The sequence below is a fragment of the Lepisosteus oculatus genome, chromosome 1 (assembly GCF_040954835.1).
Source record: "Lepisosteus oculatus isolate fLepOcu1 chromosome 1, fLepOcu1.hap2, whole genome shotgun sequence".
Taxonomy (NCBI): Eukaryota; Metazoa; Chordata; class Actinopteri; order Semionotiformes; family Lepisosteidae; genus Lepisosteus; species Lepisosteus oculatus.
In genome coordinates, this window is record NC_090696.1 from 21,491,498 (window position 1) to 21,512,816 (window position 21,319).

At 51.0% G+C, this 21,319-nt stretch overlaps 1 protein-coding gene across 2 annotated transcripts; it reads left to right on the plus strand.

The window, feature by feature from the left end:
* The first annotated feature begins 853 nt into the window (after window positions 1–853).
* Window positions 854–15,883, plus strand: ankrd33aa (ankyrin repeat domain 33Aa). 2 transcript variants are annotated; one of them, XM_069187375.1, is made up of 5 exons: window positions 854–966; window positions 4,340–5,512; window positions 6,468–6,597; window positions 7,546–7,686; window positions 11,670–15,883. In XM_069187375.1, the coding sequence occupies exons 2-5, from the start codon at window positions 5,201–5,203 to the stop codon at window positions 12,482–12,484; spliced, it is 1,398 nt and encodes a 465-aa protein (XP_069043476.1). In that variant the 5' UTR covers window positions 854–966; window positions 4,340–5,200; the 3' UTR covers window positions 12,485–15,883. The 2 variants fall into 2 exon arrangements, with proteins under 2 accessions (XP_069043476.1, XP_069043472.1); XM_069187371.1 differs by having other exon boundaries at window positions 5,046–5,512.
* Window positions 15,884–21,319: the final 5,436 nt, after the last annotated feature.

Here is a 21,319-nt window from a genome sequence, read left to right on the forward strand (position 1 = left end):
GCTAGGAAGACACACTGTAGTGTGTCTGTGTTTATAATGCCATTGCAATCTGCTATGATAAAGGCAGAAAGACAGAATGCATGTAGATCTGTAGGATTGTCTTGTGCACCAGACATGCTGTATAGACATCCATTGTATTCACAAAAGCCCAGACTGAGTAAGACTTAGTGTTGTCATGTATACAAAAATCTGTAGAAACTCTGGTGCAGTGTGAGTGTGTCTGTGTTTGTGTCTGTCTGCTCTGTGATGGACTGGCGTCCTGCCCAGGGTGTGCCCTGCCTTTGCTTGCTGGGATAGGCCCCGTGACCCTGAATTGGACCCTGAAGTGCTTAGAAGATGGGTGGGTGGATCGAAAGGTTAACTTAAAATACGTTGGTCCAAAAATGGTGATGTTTTTGAGTGTACAAGGTGCATGTGAGCACTGGTGGGGCGATCTCTGTGGCGGTCTGATCTCCGGGAGGCCTCTCTATTTTCAATGTGCCTCCCTGCCTTGACTCCCTGCACCTCTGATGGATCTACTTAGCGGTCAGCACTGGCTCAATGGACTCCTGAGTCAAACAGCAGTGCCCCAGGCTCCCTCCCTCTACAGCCCCAGGGGACAGATCTGAGGGGGCGGGAGACTAACAGCCCCTCCAGGTGGGAGTTCTGCTGCACCTTGGCTTGATCTCCAGGATGAGGAGGACTATGGGCCGAGTGTGATGGAATCGGAGGGCTCCCCGCCGCACCCAGCCTGGACCCCTCTGCTTAAGAGCCGCAGAGCCGCAGAGCGCAGGCAGGGTGACGGGTCCCGCTGTCCCCTGTAATCCCCCGCAAATCTCCTCTAATCGGGATGAGAGCAGCACGCTGCCTGACTTCAGAGCCCATTTGAATTAAGACTGGAGGTGTCATCTGCCCGGCGCAGGCAGAGAGAGAGGGAGATCTGACGAGGACCCAGGCAGATCACAGCAGGATTCTCCTTCGTTAGAGGTAAGCGGGCAGGGGAGCGTGTGCCATGTGTGAGCCCGGGGCACTCCGAGGGGGACAGAGGGAGCTGCGCTGCGCCATCGTGCCATCTTCCAGAGCAGCATGGTGGTGCCAGCTGAGCGGGACCTTCTGTTTGGGATTTCAGCCACGATTTGTAATTAAACTAATAGGACAGTGTCATTCTAGTCACACCTAAATATGGAGGCTTGACAGAGGGGTGGACGGACTGATAGATGAATGTATAAATGGATGGGTGAATGTATAGATGGATGGGTGAATGTATAGCTGGATGGATGATGAATGTAGGAAAGAGTGGATGGATGAATATTTAGATGGATGGATATATAGAGGAATGGATGGGCGAATGGCTACATAGATGGTTGAATATATAGAAGGATGGATTGAAAGATGAAAGGATGGAAGAGTGGAAGGATGGATACATTGACAGAAGGATGGAAGGATAGACAGAGGAATTGACGGAAGGGTGATGGGGTGGAAGGATGGACAGACGGATGGAGGGATGGAGGGCTGGATGGCAAGTCGAACCGCTCCGAGGTGCTGCAGTGGCAGGGGATCACAGCAGAGACCAGAGCCGCCAGTCATCCCCTAGAAATTGCCCAGGTGAGAGGGAGACCGCCTGGAACTCCAGAGGGTGGCCAATCGGGATCCTGCGCCGCATCTAATCGAATTTCAGGAAGACTGAACAGGATGTGACAACTGTACAAACTGAACGGCTTGAAGCTCTGCTGCTGGATCACATTCCCCTCTGGACTGTGGTGACCGGACTGTGGTGCCACATTTAACAGGGCAACATCACTGTTGCTCCTTCTGTGCCGGGCGCCAAATTCCAAACTCAGGGCAAGCCGCTGCCTTGTGGCGTAGGTTTCGGAATAGAGGGACAAGCCAGCATGGAATCCTATCCTCAGGGCGATCAGCTCCTGCTCTCCTCAGTGGCAAATAATAAAGTACATCCAGCGCCGGCACAGCGTCCAGTTCCGGGCAGTGGACAGCAGTCCTGCTGGGCTGGTCACGAAACAGGCTTCTGCTTTCCGTGCCCAGAGCGGAGGCAGCTCTGAGCTCCCTGAGCTGGAAAGCTGGGAAGACCCTGGCGCAGGACGATCCAGTTTGTGTTGCCTGGTAGTCAGAGCAGCTGCCACTAATAACAGACAAGAGCTTCCATATTCACACACACCCTCAATGAGCTGTAATACAAAGCTGACTTAGCATGAAAGAACAGGCACACAGTCCGTGTCTCTCAATTCTGTTTCATTCCTGTTTTTTCTGTGGCAGTTTCTTTAATGTGAGCAGTTAAACACACTGAAGCCAATGTAATAATCACTCACCTCTGCTTCAGATACCTTGACACTACTGCTGTTGCTCTTACAATTCATGGCAGCAATTAATTGAGAAAATGCACTATTACATTTTGTACACTATATTCACCTCACTTAGAATTATACAGCCTCCAAATTTATCCACTGCCTGTAAGGGTGTCAGAACTGACACATCAGCCAGGTCTGCTGTTGCCTTCAGTGATGCAACAGAGGCTTATGCATCAACAATCTTTTCTCTGTGAGACTCACATGCAGGAGCCTTCCTTCACATAGCACAGTGCACTAAGGGAAAGGTCTGGTCTGCTGCTGCATTACAGTCCTCAGGAATGTTGGGATATTTCCATTGATTTAGACAGAATGGTTTGCTTCTGTGGAACATACCGCACTGTGGTACTTTGGCAGGGAAATGGTGTCACCATTGTCACTGGGTAAGGAAACTGAACATTCAACGTGTTTGCTGCTGAGACACTGGAGTTCTGAAAAGGAGATGTGGCTTTTCTTGCTTTCCTGTTAAACTGGTCTAGTTAATCTGGTAACCAGTTGGTTTAGTTCGCTAAGAGTGGAGAGTCAAAACCCTCAGACACCCTGCAGACACACTGACCCCCCAGGACCAGGTCTGGACACCCCTGCACACCTGTCATAAAGGACAGCAGGAGATTCAGGTGAAGACCTCACTTTGTCACATCTATAGTTAATCAGTCTGTAAGTAACCCAGAGCAGGGTTATTTATATAACTTTAATGACTTAAGTTAAGTCAAAGAAAATCCCATTCAGGTGCACAAGAGAAAAGCTTATCAGTGCAACACCATGCCTGTAAGTGTATTCTTTCCCACTGTGTCACACTAGGACAAGAGTTCTAGTCTGGTTTTACGGGTCTTTTTAAAGAGCAGGTTATCATCCATCAATTAAACAAGTCATTGGTTCATCAAGGTCTTGAAGACTGAAGGGCCTTCTAATGTTTATTTAAGACAATCTCTCAATTACTTAACCTAACAAATCCCTTTTTTAATTGATCACAATCCACTTTGTCCAGGTCTATAAAACCTGATGATCCAGTGGCTACTGATAAAGCATGGGAGACTGGGAATCTTTGGGAAGGAGAATTTCTCATTATAAAAAATATCATGATGAAAAATAACGCTTTTTGCTTCCATGGGAGTTATGTCTCTTAAAGCCATTCATCTGTTGTTTTAGTGATTGATCAACCAGTTACTAATCCACCCATTTCTCTAAAATTCCAGTGATGCTAACCACTTCTAGCTCAGCGATGCTTTTAGCCCAACGATGCTAACCACTTCTAGCTCAGCGATGCTAAGCCCAGTGATGCTAACCACTTTAGCCCCAGCGATGCTAACCACTTCTACCTCAGTGATGCTAACCACTTCTAGCCCAGCGATTGTAACCACTTCTAGCCCAGTGATGCTAACCACTTCTAGCCCAGTGATGCTAACCACTTTAGCCCCAGCAATGCTAATCAATTCTATCCCAGCGGTGCTAACCACTTTTAGCCCAGCGGTGCTAACATCGCTGGGCTTAGCATCGCTGGGCTCGAAGTGGTACGCATCACTGGGCTAGAACACTGGGCAGTGTAGCGTTTTGAAGTGGTTAGCATCACTGGGCTAGAGCCACTTCTAGCCCAGTGATACTTACCACTTTCGCAACAGCAGCAGCCAAAACAAACAGGCTGGCATGGGTGCCCCTGGGCACACTCTGTGACCTCAGGGAGCGGTTCTGCACCCACAGAGCCAGGTGACTGCCGAACACTAGGAGCCTTCAGTCCCTGGAGGAGCTACTGAGCTGTAAACAAGGTCTGATCCCCCTAGAACTGAAAGTGCCTCAGAATGCTCTCGCTGGTGACAACAGGCAATCGGGGAATAGAAAGGCCCTTCATTAACAATGTGTGTGATCGCTGGCTGCATGCCACGCGGCAGGTTGATGTAACAAGCCTGCAAAAGTAACCGTGATCTAATTATGTGGCCATTGTGCAATTGTGTAATAGTTCCTGTTCACCGACAAAGGCTCATCTTCCACTTGATCTCCAGGGTGGTCAGCCAGGCGTTCGAAGTGAGAACCCGCGCCAGGCGCGCCAAGCCAGGGGCACGCGAGGGGCAGAGGTCCTGCGCTCACCGTGATCACCACTAGTGCTTCCTGCGGGGCGTGGAGACACCAGCTGCTGCGCGTTGTGTAAGAGGGAAGGATAAACAGGAAGAGAGAGAGGGAGAGACGGGCGAGCGCGGCTGCGGGTTAACGCTCTTCCGGAGGGGCGGGGGTGCCCGGGGCCTGCGTGCGGGTCTCTGCGCTGGTCGTGCCGGGGCTCGGGCGTGTGTGAGTCCGAAACCAAAACCACAGGCTCTCTCTGCATTTCCACCTCCACCGCTGGGCTTTCCCTTCCTGGCGGGTTCCTGCTCGCTGTGCTGAGAGCTGCGGTGGGTGTGTGCTTTTTTCGCTTTTTAGAAGCAGTGTTGCGTTTTGACTGGGGTGGCCCGTTTTCCCGAGCTGCGGGAAAGACCCGATAGGGGTGTCGTTTCTAACTAAGCTTTTACCAGCAGCCCCTTCCATCATTCACGAGGAGACCACATGGGTGCAATGATGGCCTCCTGAAGGAGAAAGAGGATTTTTGTCTTTGATCGAAGTGTGATTTTGACAGTATTTTTGTTGTTTATTGTCGGCTTAGAAGACAATGGTCTGTCCTTAAGGGGGAGGAAAAACAGGATTTTGTTTCTTTTCTGCTGCATTGCTGGTTTTCAGATACTTTAACCTGGAAGTACAGCGTATCTCGGAGGGGTCAAAGGTCAAAGGTGAAGCAGGCCACAACCCCGCACTTGCAGGGTGCTGGGGTCAAGAAGGCGATGCCCCGCCTGCTTGCTGCTGCGTGATCCCGCCCTGGGGGGCAGAGGGGCTGGATGACGGATGAACAGGGCGTGGCAGGGGACCCCAATCTGGATTCCGGGGGCTGCCTGGAAGATGAGTCCACCTGGGGGGCATCCACTAGCTCCGGCAACGGCGAAGATGAAGATGATGATGCAGACACAGCCAGCATACTCTCGGATGACTCGGTCTTCCCCGACTACACACCAGAGCGGGAAAACAAGGGCTTGGAGCCCGCACTGACGCTGTACCAGGCCTGCGCCCAGAATGACGCCCAGGCGCTGGCCAGGGTGCTGGAGAGGGGAGTCACGCCCGAGGAGGTGATGGAGCTGGACATCAACGGAAGGGTAATTACATTTTCAGGGTTCTCTTGGGGATCCCAGCCAGAAACTGACAAAAGGAAAAAGCTGTAATTTTCACAACTCCTATTACAGGGCAGCAGAACACTACATCATAAAATCTCCCTCTTAAACACCAACACCATCTTCTTGGCTGTGTCAATTCAGCCATCCACTTTCCAACTGCTTTATCTAAGTCAGTGTTGTAGGGCAGCAAAAACCTATCCCACAAAGCAACAGGTGAATGGCAGGATACATCCTGGATGGGACACCAGTCCATCACAGGGCACGCACTCACGCTCGGGACAGTTTTCCCAGAAGCCAATTTACCTGCCAGCATGTCTTTGGACTGTGGGAGGAAACTGGAGCACCCAGAGGAAACCCACTGGTCATGGTGGAGAACATGCAAACTCCACACAGACAGCACCCCAGGAGTTGAACCTAGGGCCCCAGAACTGTGAGGCATCAATGCCAACTACTGTGCCACCCTGCTGCCCTGACAGTGTTAATGTACAGGACTGCTCTATTACTCTTAGATGGTCAGTTTTGCAGGATTAGTATCAAAGTGACAGCAGGCAGTAGATGAGCAGATGTTTAGAGGAGGCGAGCTGGTCATTCCAAACCAGCTGCAGCAGCAAAGGAAGATACAGCAGAGGCTCCTTTTCAGATCATTTCTAAAACCCAAGCAGTCTTGATTGCGGAGGGCTGAGCTGCAGAGTCCTGTGGCCAAACACGAGACGCAGGACTTTGGGAGCGAGGAGGAAATGGAGTGGTGAGACTGTGCTCGTGACAGTGACTCGTTCAGCAGACACCAGAACCCACAGCAGCTGAGACCTGGCATGACACTTACTTGTCAGGAAGGGACGTGCTCGGGGGGGCAGCAGGATGGCCGGCAGAGCAGGGGGTGGGGACCACTGGTTGTCACCACTGGGCCTCCTAACCATGCGGGTTTGTTCTCACGCAGAATGGGCTGATGCTGGCCAGTTACAAGGGTTTTGTGGACATCACAGCTGGGCTTGACCACTGTCCTTACCTGGACGTCAATCACCAGGACAACGACGGAAACACAGCGCTCATGATAGCGGCGCAGGCAGGTGAGAGCACAAAGAATTTATTAAAAAGCTCTTTACAGTTTTAGTCTGATTATCACAACAAGTTCACCCCAGTCTCTCTGACTTTCTCAACAAGCTCTTCCTCATCTGTCTGCAATTCTCAACAAGCTCTTCCTCATCTCTCTGCTCTTCTCAACAAGCTCTTCCTCATCTCTCTGAGCTTCACAATGAGCTCTTCCTCATCTCTCTGAGCTTCACAATGAGCTCTTCCTCATCTCTCTGGTCTTCACAATGAGATCTTCCTCATCTCTCTGCTCTTCACAATGAGCTCTTCTTCATCTCTCTGCTCTTCACAATGAGCTCTTCCTCATCTCTCTGCTCTTCACAATGAGCTCTTCTTCATCTCTCTGCTCTTCACAATGAGCTCTTCGTCATCTCTCTGCTCTTCACAATGAGCTCTTCTTCATCTCTCTGCTCTTCGCAATGAGCTCTTCCTCATCTCTCTGCTCTTCACAATGAGCTCTTCTTCATCTCTCTGACTTTCTCAACAAGCTTTTCCTCATCTCTCTGCTCTTCACAATGAGCTCTTCTTCATCTCTCTGCTCTTCACAATGAGCTCTTCTTCATCTCTCTGCTCTTCACAATGAGCTCTTCCTCATCTCTCTGCTCTTCACAATGAGCTCTTCTTCATCTCTCTGCTCTTCACAATGAGCTCTTCCTCATCTCTCTGCTCTTCGCAATGAGCTCTTCCTCATCTCTCTCCTCTTCACAATGAGCTCTTCCTCATCTCTCTCCTCTTCACAATGAGCTCTTCCTCATCTCTCTGCTCTTCGCAATGAGCTCATCCATTAAAATTCTAAGACACAGTATTAATGTAGTAAACGCATGGTAATCAGAGGAATGTTTCCAAGTGCTAAACTTTCACAAGACACATAGGACTAGGTTTCTGAGCATCCGCACGAGCACCTGAGCTCTGTGTGTCGTCTGCAGGTCACTCCACCATCGTCAACCACCTCCTGAACTACTACCCTGGGGTGGACACCGAGGTGAGAGACAAGCGTGGCTTCACAGCACTCATCAAGGCTGCCATGCAGGGCCGTGACGACTGCGTGGCTGCCCTGTTGATGGCAGGTGAGTCAGGGACAGGGGTCAGGGGTAGGAGGTCAGAGGTCAGAGGTCTGATACAGCTTCAAAATCCCCAGTGACAACACTGTAAGAGCAGGGCTGTTCCTTTCAGCTTTCAATGCCAAGGGCACAGGAAGCGAGAGTCCCTGCCATGTCACATGGGACACGCCCCTGGCGCATGGAGAGTAAGAGTTCGAGAGTCCAATATGATGACATCACTGGCCCACAAGGTATCAAAGTAAAGAACCCCTTTAGTACCGTAAGTTTACAGTGTGCAGCTCAGGCATTCAGAGATGTGTGATAATTGATATATATATATAATCTACTATAATTGAAATATCCTATTCTATTGAGAAAATGTTCTGGGGGAGCAGCACAGTAGCACAGTGTTTGCTGTAGGCTCAATTCCTGGGGTGCTGTCTGTGTGGAGTTTGCATGTTCTCCCACGGTCCAGGTGGGCTTCCTCTGGGTGCTCTGGTTCCCTCCCACAGTCCAGAGACGTGCTGGCAAGACAGTTGGCTTCTGGGAAAACTGGCCCTGGTGTGTGTGAATGTATTTTTTTCTGTGTGCCCTGTGCTGGACAGATGGTCTGGGTGTATCCTGTCTTGCACCTGTTGCTGGCTGGGGTAGGCTCTGGCTCCTCCTCAACACCCAACACCCAAAGAAGGCTCCACAGCCGAAACATTGTGTTTTCTTTCTTCTCTTTTCAGCATGGAATAAACCTACTACTTATTCCTATATAGTATGTATATTCTCAGAGTGATATATATTCAGGGTGAGAAGAGATATATATATATACAGTATATCAGGGTGAGAAGTGATATATATTCAGGGTGAGAAGAGATGGATATACAGTATTTTCATGGTGAGAAGTGATGTATATATACAGTCAGGGTGAGAGGGCTATATATTGTGGGTGAGATGTCATATTTTGGCAATGATCTTAAAACTGGAACTACTGAGTGCACATGAAGTCGAGAGGGTGCAGCTCTGTCCTCGGCGTGGACAAGGGACTTGTTCAGGTCTCTCCAGACTCCCTGGTGTGTTTACAGCAGCGTTAGTGTTCAACAGGTTCGCAGGTTCGCAGGTTGCTGTGTCTCCCTCTGGTGTTGTCGTTCATCCGGTTTTGGCACAGCGAGTTAGACAATGAGTGTCAGTCCACAGCCCCCCTCTCTCGCAGCCGCGCGTGCGAACGCCCCTCTCCCCCCCAGCGCGAGGGTTTCCCCTCCCGCAGCGCGAGGTCTGCTGCTTGCGTCACGCTGTGAGCTCCGCGCTGCCGTTTCGCTTCCTGTTAAAGACACAGACACGCCGAGCCGCAGGGGTTTGTGTATTAATACAGTAAAACCTCGATTCAACAGACTGATAGAGGGAGAGGGAGCTCAGTTAGCGGCGGCTGTCACAGACTGTGTGTTACAGCCCCCTGACAACAGTTTATGTAAATGACATGCATTCATCTCGGCAGCACGGTAAATCCACTAAACACATCCATAGACAGTTTAATAATTAAGGCACGAATACTACACTTGACGACATAACTTTGCCGACTGTTTCTTAAAAACTCATATTGCTCATCATAATAAGGTTCACATAAGCATAGCTACTGATTGATTCAGTTGGCACTTTTACCCAAAGTGAGTTACATTTGCATCCAATTTGTCTGGTGTCCCCTGGTTCTACAGCTGTACATTTTACTGGAACAATTCGGGTGAAGCTTTGCTCAAGGGTGCAAAATATGTGCCTCAGCCTGGATTCGAACCCACACCCTTCCAGTACCAGGTTCTGGACCCTGCCCCTCACGGCTGCCCTGACTCCAAACAGTGAGTCCAAACAGTGAGTGAGCAGTGCTGTATTCACACAGTGTTGAGCTCTGGCCTCTGCTGAGCTCCCTGGCCTGCAGGGGGCGACAGTGACACCTGTGTCGGGGGCGGGGGGATTAAGGGATGGCTCTGAGGTCAGTTTTTAAAAGATCCCCTGCCGTTTAATCGGAGACCTCTGCACTGCGGGGCAGGATTATCCATGTGGATTTGTGGGACTATTCTGGCTCTGTTGTAACACTGTCAACAAGACACTTTCTGCCCAATCACACTGCCCGAAGCCCTGTGTAAATCCCAGTATGATCCAACACCCTTTCCTTCCCCGTTCTGACCGCAGGAGTTCAGATCCATTCCTGTTTCTCTGCTGCTGTGATTGTATAATTGGATATGTATTCTACAGAACAAATAAATAGACACCAGAGCTCAGAAATAGATATCACACCACATACCAGACTAGGAATAGATATTAGACCATAGCAGATATACTGTAGATACAATAACAGATACCACACCAGGTTTTTAAGGGGTGTTTGCTGTGTCCAGGCAAGAGTGATACCAGACATTAAATATCTGGTCACAAGTAATTACACTTTGCAGCTGGTACAAAGTTTCTAGCAGGAATGCGCACAGCTCCAAGTACTAAACGACAGTGTCATGTTAAATCTATTGTGGATGTTGTTCCTAGTAGGAAAATGATGCTGCCCATTCAAACTTAGTTCAAGAAAACACGTGTAATTAGAGACGTCCTAATCACCTCGCCTTGCTTTACCAATTCAATCGATTTTGCTGTAGAATTTGTACAGTAATTTTCTTATGAAGTGTGCATTACGGTAACTCATCATTGTCCGGCAGATCTGGTCTCCTTGTTATACACCAACCAACAATTCTCTTTCATTTCTGCTTTAAAATAGACATTGCCCCGGTGTGTCTGAGGTGACATCATATGCTGCTTCTCTTGTCTTTGTAAGGAGTTATTTGGGAGAAAACTAGTGTCACCTACAGCCTGGACTCAAACCCGGGACCCCCAGCCACAGACACTCTCCACAAACCTGCATAGCTGGGGGCTGTGTGTACCAAGGCTGGCCACCAGGGGGCACCAGACACATTCGATGCCGCATGTTCTGGGTGTTCCATCCATGAGCAGAAATGAATGTTATCGAGTCATAACAGCACCACTGCCACTCTATTCTGGACAAAACAGCTCTTTCTCTTTGTTAGTCATGTTGTGATCGCAGTTACTAATGCAAATACACTGAAGTCAGGGGGTACAGTGGCACTGTGGTGAACATAGCCAGCAGTCATATCACCCTGCAACTCACAGCTGGCAGCCCACTGAAGCTCAGCAGATGTGAGCCTGGTCAGTCCCTGGATGGGAGACTCCTGGGAAAACTAAGGTTGCTGCTGGAAGAGATGATAGTGGGGCCAGAAGGGGGCGCTCACCCTGTGGTCCATGTGGGTCCTAATGTCCCAGTAAAGTGATGGGGATAGTGTACTGTAAAAAGGCATCGTCCTTCTCTGCTGTCATTAGAAATCTCAGGGTGTTTCTCAAAAAGAGTGGGGGTGTAACCCTGGCATCCTGGCCAGATATCGCCCTGGCCCTTACCAATCATGGCCTCCTAATAATCCCCCTCTATGAACTGGTGTCATCACTCTGCTCTCCTCCCCACTGATAGCTGGTGTGTGGTGAGTGTACTGGCGCACTATGGCTGCTGTCACATCATCCAGGTGGGGCTGCACATTGGTGCTGGTGGAGGGGAGTCCCCATTACCTGTAAAGCGCTTGGAGTGGAGTGTCCAGAAAAGTGCTATATAAGTGTAAGGAATTGTAACATTGCTGCTTCACTGCAATGTTATGTAATGGACTGGCCTGTCCAAGGTGTACCGTGCCCTTGTGCCCATTGCTTGCTGGGATAGGCTCCAGCTCCTGCACAGCCCTGAACTAGAAGATGCAGTTAGAAAATGGAGGTACCACAGGCAGCCAGCAGGTGGCACCAGACCCATGTGGTGGAGGATGTTCTGTGCTGTGATCTGGTCATAACAGCCCTGCCACCCTATTCCTGAGAAAACAGCTCCTATCTCTTTGCGAGTCACGCTGTTTCAACGTGAAAGAGCAGGGCCCTGGGGAGACTGCGGACCCAAACTCCTCTCCTCTCCTCCTCTCCCTGGCTGTCTGCAGGCGCGGAGCTCGACGCGACGGACCAGACGCGGGGCAAGACCGCGCGGGAGTGGGCCGTGCAGACGGGCCGCTTCCAGACGCTGACCAAGATCCGCCGGCTGCTGGCCCGGCCGCGCGCCGAGCAGTTCTGCCAGGGCTTCGTGCCCGAGTGGCCGGCGCTGGCCGAGCTGGCGGCCCGGGCGGCGGAGGCAGCGGCGAGGGGCCGGGGGCCGCAGCTGAGCCAGCGCATCCGTGACAGCCTCACCTTCAGGTTCCCGCGCGACCCCGAGGACGGCGGCGTGCTGGACCACATGGTGCGCGTGACCACGGCCATCTCCAGCCCCTTCGTGGGCACCGCCTGCCGCCCGCTCTGCCCCACCAGCCCCCCCGCCATGGGCAAGAGGCGGCTGGCCGTGCCGGAGATCCTGAGCCAGTATCCCGGGAAGCAGGCGGAGGACACGGCGGTCCGCCACAGCAACGGATCCGTCTCCTCTTCCTCCTCCTCCTGCTCCTCTGGCTCGGATGTCCCCGCCGAGCCCCCCCGCCGCGGCAGCATGCTCTCGCTGGCCTCCTCCGGCGTGCGCAGCTTCCTGCCCGGCCGCGCGGCCCGGCGCAACAGCGTCTTCCCGGCCGGCTGCGTCCCCCAGATCAAGGTGACCAAGTCCGGGGAGCCCACCCCCAAGAAGGAGAAGAAGAAGAAGTCGAAAGGGGGCAACTTCCTGGAGCCCCCCAAGTGGAAGTACAAGGAGGTGAAGGAGGAGAAGAAGAGGGCGGAGAAGGAGAAGGAGGAGAGCCAGGAGAGGAAGACCAAGGAGAAGAAGAAGAAGAAGAAGTGAGCAGTGATCCCAGGGGGCTGCCGTCTCATTCCCCACAAATCCCCATCTCTTCATCAAGCACTTCCACACTGGGAGGGTCTCCAGATCTGGGTGTGTGTGTGTGAGAGCTTGTGTGCGTGTGTGCATGTGTGTGTCTGTATCTGTGCTCGTGTCTGCATGTGTGTGCATGTGTGGGCGCGTCTATGCGTGTGCGCATGCGTGTGCTCGTGCATCTGCGTGTGTCTGCATGTGTGTGTGCATGCACGCGTGTGCATGTGCATCTGTGCGTCTGTGTGCGTGCGTGTGTGTCTGTGTGTGTGCATGCATTTGTGTGCGTGTATGTGTTTAGGCTTAGGAAAAATCAGTATTGCAGTTTGGAGTAGGGTAGCTCCGTGATTAAGACGGGGGGACAGAAGCGATCCAGTGAGTGCATCGGAATTCCAAGAAGTTTGCATGTTCTCAATACGGCTTTGATCCTGATGTCTGGATATTTGCAGCTAGTGACCAGAATAGGACCTGGCGGGGCCGCTGGGCGGATTTCACGGGCGCTGACCCCCGGGGTCTTCTGGGCCGAGGAGGAGAGGTGACGGGGGGACACAGACAGGCCGTTCTCTCTTCCCATTGTCCAGGAGTGCAGCCGCGGGGGGCGGGCAGAGGGGTGACCTTGGCTTTCCCACCCCAAATTTAGGTGTTAGTAAAATCCCAAATTGTCTTAAATGTACTAACCAAAGAAAACGTAAATGTAGGAAACAATTATGAGGCGTCTTCAATGTTTTTAGAAGTGCACATGCAGCCTATATAGTAAATGACCGGTGTCTGAAAACGAGCCGCAGCTCAGTGAAGGCTCGGAGAGATTCTGCCTCTGGCCTGCGCCTCAGCTCCTCAGCTCCACTGCCTCCCCCCGGAGACTGACAGGGGTCACCAGCGTGACTGCAGCACAGAAGGACAGCAATATGCCTTTCAGTTGCACATCCAATTTCAAATTAAAATAACATCTTGTAAAAATGCCACCCCAAGTATGAAACCCTAGCCTAACCCACTGGCAGGCTGCTGACGCAGGACAGGTCCCCGGTTGTAAGGATTAATCAACAGTCCAGATTGTTGACTGACTGATCCGAGGATCCTCTCCTGATGGAAGATTCCTCCTTCGCTGGGATATCTGGCTTCGCCTCACTCACCGTGGAGCAGCTCGAGCCGATAGCAGTCCCACAGCAGGACACCCCGGCTGCAGTCTTCCGTCAACACCAGGAGCAGAGCTCTTCCTCTCAAGTCGCGGCATTTACAGGCTCGGTGCCCATGTACACTACACCTGCTGGACAGAATATTAGGAACCCCCCTCCCTGCAGGAACAGACACAGAGCAACGAGACTGGGCTGGATTTGCGTGAGGAGCAGGAACTGGTGGGACAGGCCGTGGCCTGAGTGATTCCTCAGGGATCTGAACTATCCAGAGCCCCATCCCATCCCATTCCTGCTGCAGGACGGACTTCAGTTGGGGTTGTGAGGAGGGTGATGGTGTGTGGGGACTGAACTGGACAGGTGCACTGGTTCCAGTGGTTTCCAGCAGGAGTGCGGTCAGGGGATTGTTCTGGTCAGGGAAGGTGATGGGAGTCTGTCTCCTGCTCCTCCAGCCCAACCTCACACACACACACACACACACACTGCCCCCTGCTGGGGGTTTCTTCATTAGCCGGGGTCCCTGTCCTGGCTCCGTGCTCTTCCCGTGTAGACGCTGGGGTGAGCAGTTGTTCACACAGGGTGCTGTCGGACCTTCAGGCAGGACACGGCCCCATACTGAGCGGACAGCAGACCCTCTCCCCTCCCTCCGAGACACTCGGCGATTTCAAACACGCAAACGACTCTCTCACACGACACGATCCCTGTGAGTGCTGAGGTGAGCGAGGAAGAAACACGCTGAAATTGTGGGACAGGCTTCCCTGGGAAGAGGCCTTGGGTCCAGACCCCAGGCCTAATCAACGCATTGACGATCAAAATCACTGAACCAGGTCTATCTTAGACGAAATACGAAGTCACTAGTAATGTTCCACAGCCGGGCCAGGGGGCCCCTGCTTTTCTTTCCAACAGAGCCCGTAATCACCTCATTGATTTCATGTGCTTCATCAGACAGGCTGAAGCCTTTCTTTGTTCTCACGAAGCTGCAGATGTTGACAGACCTAGAAAACCTGCTGGACAGCGCCCCCTTGAGGACCAGGTTGGGCTCCCCCCGGTCCACAGTAACACATTATTCTGTTCCGTTTATTCCGCTACCAGCGTCTCCCTTTTCCTCCCCTTTTTTCAAAGGGAGCTGATATGCAATTGATCATTAGCCCAGTAAGGGCTTCCTCTGGGAGTTGTGAACGTAGCGTGCCAGGCCAAGCTGGGGCCAGGCTACAGGGGCTGTGTGGCTCTTCCTCGAGCTGTGAACTGGGGTCAGCGCTCATTTTCAGGCTTCACAAAAACAAGGCCTTGCCTACTGTCTTCCACTGGCTCTCTGGTTCAAGCTCTTCTTTGCCACTCCCGTTGCACAGCGGACTGATCCGCTCCGGGTTTTAGCAGCTGCGGGGCTCTGCTATAGAGGCCACCTGCCGGGAGCAGGGGTTTCAAGCTTCCTGCCTTATTGTGAGCAAGCGGGCACGTTCAGACATGAAAACAATAGAATTTGTTGAGTTCGTTTTGTTTCAGCACAACAGATTATAGAGGAGCTCTGCAGCAGGTAAAACCTAGGACGGATTCTGCTGCTCTGCAATGGGAATCTGATTCAGTTCTGTGCAAATCCTATGGCCATATTCAGACACGTGTTATTTTGGGTTCTGTACATATAAAGTTGTTGAAATATACACGGGTATACATATCTTTAAATATACAGTTACATACCATATTTAAATATATATTTGCATATCTTTAAATATGCATTTCTATTTCTATACCGTGTGTCACGAGGAATAGCAGAATGTATCTTCTGTTGTACTGTGATATCTCTGCTGCTGTGTTGAACTGGATTTGAAATCCTGGATTCTATGGAGGTGGCTGCTGTATTTTCTGTTGGGTTCTCTTGTCCTTTATAAACACGTGCGCACATGAACTTACACCAGCATATACACACTCATGTACATGTGGTTACACACTCATGCACACATGAACTTACAGAAGCATATACACACTCATGTACACTTGCAGTCGTGCACACACATACACATATACACTCATGCAGGCACACCCACGTGCATACATACTGATGCACACGCACACAACCATGCGAACACACAAAACTCACACACACATACACTCTCACACACACACACACAAACACTCTGTTCTCCGACCTTTAAAGAGGAGTCTTGTTTCTTTAGACATGAAGCCATCTTTAAAAAAGCCACAACCTACTTCTCAAGGAAAATAATAAAATCTGAACAGGATTTGACTTCCTGGTCCGTGGTTTTAGCTTGCTTTCCTGAAACCGTCCTGACTGCTCCTTCTGCTGTCGTCTGTGTGGATGAGTACAGCTCCCTTCTCAAGGGAACAAGAGTCCCACACAGGCTGCACAATGCACAGGCACCCAGCTTGCTCACTTGGTTATGAGTAGCTTACAGATCGAAGATCTAGGATCCTGGGAGATCTGCTGCACCACCTTGGCTGGGCAGTGTGTTTCAGAGCCCCACCACCCTCTGTAACAAGTACAGACAAAGCCCCGGTCAAAACCAGACAGGAAGTTGTGGCTGGGGTCAGCTCAAGTAAGGAAGGAAGGAGTTCAGGTCCCAGAGTGGGCTTTACTATTACAATAAAGAATAAAAGAAGAGTTTTAATCACGAGATGCTATATGTGGTAAAAGCATTTACTAAGACCTCATCTGGAATATTGTATGCAATATGTGTCACCATGCTACAAAGGTTATATTGCAGCTCTTTAATCAGTCCAGAGAAGAGCAACCACATACAGTACAAGATAAGCTTAAGGCAGTCCTACATTGACAGGCTGAAGGAACGGAGTCTCTTTAGTCTGGAGGGAGTGTCCCCCACTGACAGGCTGAAGGAACTGAGTCTCTTTAGTCTGGAGGGAGTGTCCCCCACTGACAGGCTGAAGGAACTCTATGTTTTTAAATCTTGAACAGAGAACACTCCAGGGGAACCTGATACAAGTATTTAAAATCCTCAGAGTCACTGACAGAGCAAACCCATCTGACTTCAGAATAAACCAGAGGACACACGTACAAACCATCAGTTAGGGCTCTGTGGAGCTGCATTTGAACCATCTGAAGGGTGGTAGGAGATTGGAAGCTGAAACTTTGGCTTCCTTAAGAAACAGATCCTCAGATCAATGAACTAAACTGCCAAACAACCTAGATGGGCAGAATGTGTATATAGGAGATGCATAGTGTATACAGGCATACCTGGGTACCAGTGGCAGTTCTGGAGCCTAAAGGATTCTGGGACGGCAGCTCGGCTCGGAGGCTGCGCCGAAGTGACCCTCCGCACAGGATAGCGGACGCGTTGTCACGCTTACTGCACGGGTCTGGCTGAATCCTGTTCGCTTCTTCAAGTTCCCCTTTTAGTGTGAAAAAAAAATGACTGAAAAGCAGAAAGGCTCGAGGCTTCCTCTTTCAAAACGGAAAGGATCGAGCTCGGGTCGGCGCTCGGCCGCGGAGGGAGGCAGTGCGGACAAGGTGAACTCTGGGGTCCCAGCTGGGCGTCTCGGCTCGGGCAGCTACAGTATCTGGGCACCGCGGGTCAGCGGACTCCACGGGCCTCGGGCTCTGTGTCGAAGCTGCCCCGTTTCGATTAAACATCCCACTTCTAAAAAAATACGGGCCGAAATACCGCAGAGCTATTTTAAAGCGACGCCTTAATTTTTCGGATAAACGTTTTTGTTTTCCCGAGATTAGAATAAACTTTCACATCACAGTAAAGTATACTTAAAATAAGTCAACTCGGGGAAAACAAACAAACAAAAAAAACGTTTTCCCCCGTGTTGACGTCGAAGCGCTTTGCTGACAATCCTCGGCGGTTCTCCGGGCAGTGTGCTCCGCGGTGCTGTCGCGGGGGCAGCGGCCGGGCAGGCCGGGGGGGGGAGCAGGACGAAGCCCGGGGACCGCTGGAAGATAAATCTGAAACGCTCTGCCAAATGCTCGCTCCTCCGAGCTTTCCGTGAAGGCTCCCAGCTGTGCGGGAAGCTCCGTGCCAGCGGAGGAGACGGGCTGGGAAACTCAATCCTGGACTCCCGGGGGCCCGGGGGAGGGGGCTCCACACTGCACGCCCCGGCCAGCTGTGTGACCTGAGCCAGATATCGAACTGCACCGGGTGACGAAGAAATTCAGACGCTACCGAGCGTGTTCCCAAACCTACAGAATAGGCATTCATCTGACCACTCAAACAGCACATCACCGATTTCACAAACTAGCATCGAAATCACAGCTAGGAAGAAGAAGATCAAAAACTATCCAAGAACAAAAGTGAAAGAAACGTGGTTTGAGACGTCTGAGTGCAGCTTTACAAGTACACGCTGAAAAAGAAAAGAAACTCGTCCATAAATAACTTGCAGAAACTGAGGAGTCATTACATCAGAGAAGAGGAACGCTCTAAATAAATCAAAACCAAAAGAGATGGCCATCCAAAATGGAACAATCTGGCAAACGTTTTTGAAAATCTGTACCAAAGGCTCCCAAATACAGATAAAACAAACCAAAACATCATACTGTATATGTGACATGGATAGTTTTGGAATGGGCTATTAAAAGTGGCCGAAACCCCTTGGACTCCCTGATCACTGAGCAGGAGCTACCGGACAAACTCCAGGCCCTCAGACCACGCAAGGCCTGTGACCACGATGGAGTCAACATCGAGATGCTGAGACACAGCTGCTTGAAGTTGCAGAAAGCCCTGCTCAAACACTTCCACCTCATCCTGAAAGCCGGTGTCTATAAGATCTGAGACAGACTCGACCCCAACAACTACCTGTCATCTGTCTGAACAGTAACCTGGGGAAGATGTTCTGCAGTGTCAAGAATATGTGCACACTGACGTTCCTACTGAGCACAGTGTCCTGAGTAAAAGGCACATTGGCCTCCTACCACAGAACACTTCTACACCCCACACACATCTATAGACAAACATGTGCACCAAAATACAAAGGAAAGATCAGCTTCTTCAAAGTGGTTTAGAAGGTAAAGTCTGTGATGTACTCAGAGAATAAATGTTCAGTGAAAACTGAAAACAAAAGGACAGAGTTCTTCACTCAGGGTCATGGGGTGGGACAGGGCTGCAACCTGAGCCCACCACTGTTCAATATCTATATCAATCAGTTAGCAGAGTTGGAACAGTCTGCAGCACCTTTTCAACATTAGATCCCACTTCATGACACAGAGATCGAGTTCCTGCTCTGTGCTGATGACCTGGTTCTGCTGTCGCCCACAGAACAGGGGCTGCAGCAGAGCCTGGCACTGCTGGAGCGGTACTGTCAGACCTGGGCACTCACAGCCCATCTGGACCCAGAACAGGGGCTGCAGCAGAGCCTGGCACTGCTGGAGCAGTACTGTCAGACCTGGGCACTCACAGCCCATCTGGACCCAGAACAGGGGCTGCAGCAGAGCCTGGCACTGCTGGAGCGGTACTGTCAGACCTGGGCACTCACAGCCCATCTGGACCCAGAACAGGGGCTGCAGCAGAGCCTGGCACTGCTGGAGCAGTACTGTCACACCTGGGCACTCACAGCCCATCTGGACCCAGAACAGGGGCTGCAGCAGAGCCTGGCACTGCTGGAGCGGTACTGTCACACCTGGGCGCTGACAGTCAATTTGGACAAGACCACAGTCATGGTTTTCCAAAAGAGAGCCAGATCTCGGGGAAACAGGCACCACTTCACAATGAACAACAACGCACTAGAACATACATCCAGCTACACAAAACTTGGTCTATCAGCTTTTTTTAGTTCCGTAAAACCTTCCTTCAAACAACATGTGCAGGGCAGAATTAGGCTAATTTTCAGAAAAGACCAATAAATCATCGGCTACATCTGAAAAGCAGTGGCCAGAACTTCTACCACCACAATTTGATCCAGGAGCTGAGCCCAAAACAGAGCCCCCTGAGCCAGCTGGTCCTGAGGCTCACTGACCCAATCCACACCGACACCAGCCAGCCTCAGGACAGCACTGCTAGAGCACCACAACTCAGACTCTGCCACATCACAGCACAGATCAAACAGCAATATCTCACACACTGGGACACACACACACAAACACAACATAAACTGGAATGCTACAGGACCTTAATAGCGACATGTTAAACTGACTCAGCCAGGATGAGATACAGCAAAGAGAAACAGGGCCTCACAAAGAACAGGCTCAGTGGCCGCAGCCTGGCCATAGAAACTGGACACAGACAGACCTGGCTGCCCAGAGAGGACAGGCTCAGTGACCACAGCCTGGACATAGAAACTGGACACAGACTGACCTGGCTGTCCAGAGAGGACAGGCTGTGCTCCCACTGCTGGCAGGGAGGAGCAGAGACAGAGATGCACTTTCTGCTGCACTGTGACAAATACTCTGGGATCTGACAAACATCCTTCCTTAAAAAAAACAAACCTAATCCCAGAATTCCCACATCTGCCAAAATCAGAACTGTTTCTAACCCTGCTGCGGGAGGAAACTCTAAATGTCTGTAAAGAGGAAGAGGAAACACAAGGACAGAGCAGAGCAGTGTCCAGCAGAGAGTCCTGCTCTCCCAGTGCTCGCAGGACACTACGGGGTAGTGCAGAAAACTACAGAATACTGCAGGATACTACAGGATGGTGCCAGATGCCACATGATGCCGCAGGGTAAGACAGGATATGACTAGAGAGAGGAGAGTGTAGAGGCAGAGAGGAATATTACAGGATATGACTCCTGTATGATCCTGTGATCACTCCACCCAGTATTCTGTAGTATGGTGGAAGCACAGATACTCTTTTGGCCACAGGGCTGGAACAGAAAAATGACAACTTACAAGTTCACAACCCAGCCCGAGTTATTCTGGGCTGAGCACAGCTGCAGATCGTCCTGAAACCCCTATCCCCTGTCCTGCTAGAAATCAGCACAGCTGTCAGGGCGCGAATCAGGCCCGCCTGCCTGCCCTGGCTGAGCTGCCTGTGTCCAGCTGTCTCTCCTGAGAAACTGGGAAACCTCAAACTGGTTCACTCTGCAGAAGAGGGAGAAAAAATGTTACTGACAGCTTCTTGGATGACATTAGTGAGAACAAGTTCTAATCTTATCAAGAGTCCCTTAATTATCAATATTGAGCAAGGCAATTAGTGAAGGGGGGGTAGAGGAGGAGGAGGGGGGGCACGGGGAGACAGAGCAAGGCAGGGGGGCGGAGGGGCAGAGGGAGAGAGGGCAGAGCAGGGCAGGGGGAGACAGGGCAGGGCAGGGGGGCAGAGGGGCAGAGGGAGAGAGGGCAGAGCAGGGCAGGGGGAGACAGGGCAGGGCAGGGGGGCAGAGGGCAGGGGGAGAGAGGGCAGGGCAGGGGGGGGGGCTGTCCATTCAGGACATTCCTTTAATTAAACCTTTTAAGCTACAAATTTACTATGCTGACACAAAAAAAAACTTTGAACCTCTGAAAATGTTACTTATTCAAACAGATATACAAACCTCTGCAGGAATCTTAATACCAAAAATATGTATTGCAATGAAAAGCCTTTCATTGCCAAATGCGTGAATTTGGACTGATTCCCAAGAGCTGCAATATAAATTTCTACAATGTTGTGACCAGAATTGTATGTAATGCACAACACAATCCAGAGAGTTTCTGAAAGATTCTAAACTAGTGCATTGTATGATTTTAACAAGGAGTCCCGAGCTTTCAACAGAGAGGGAGAGGAAATGAGACGGGAG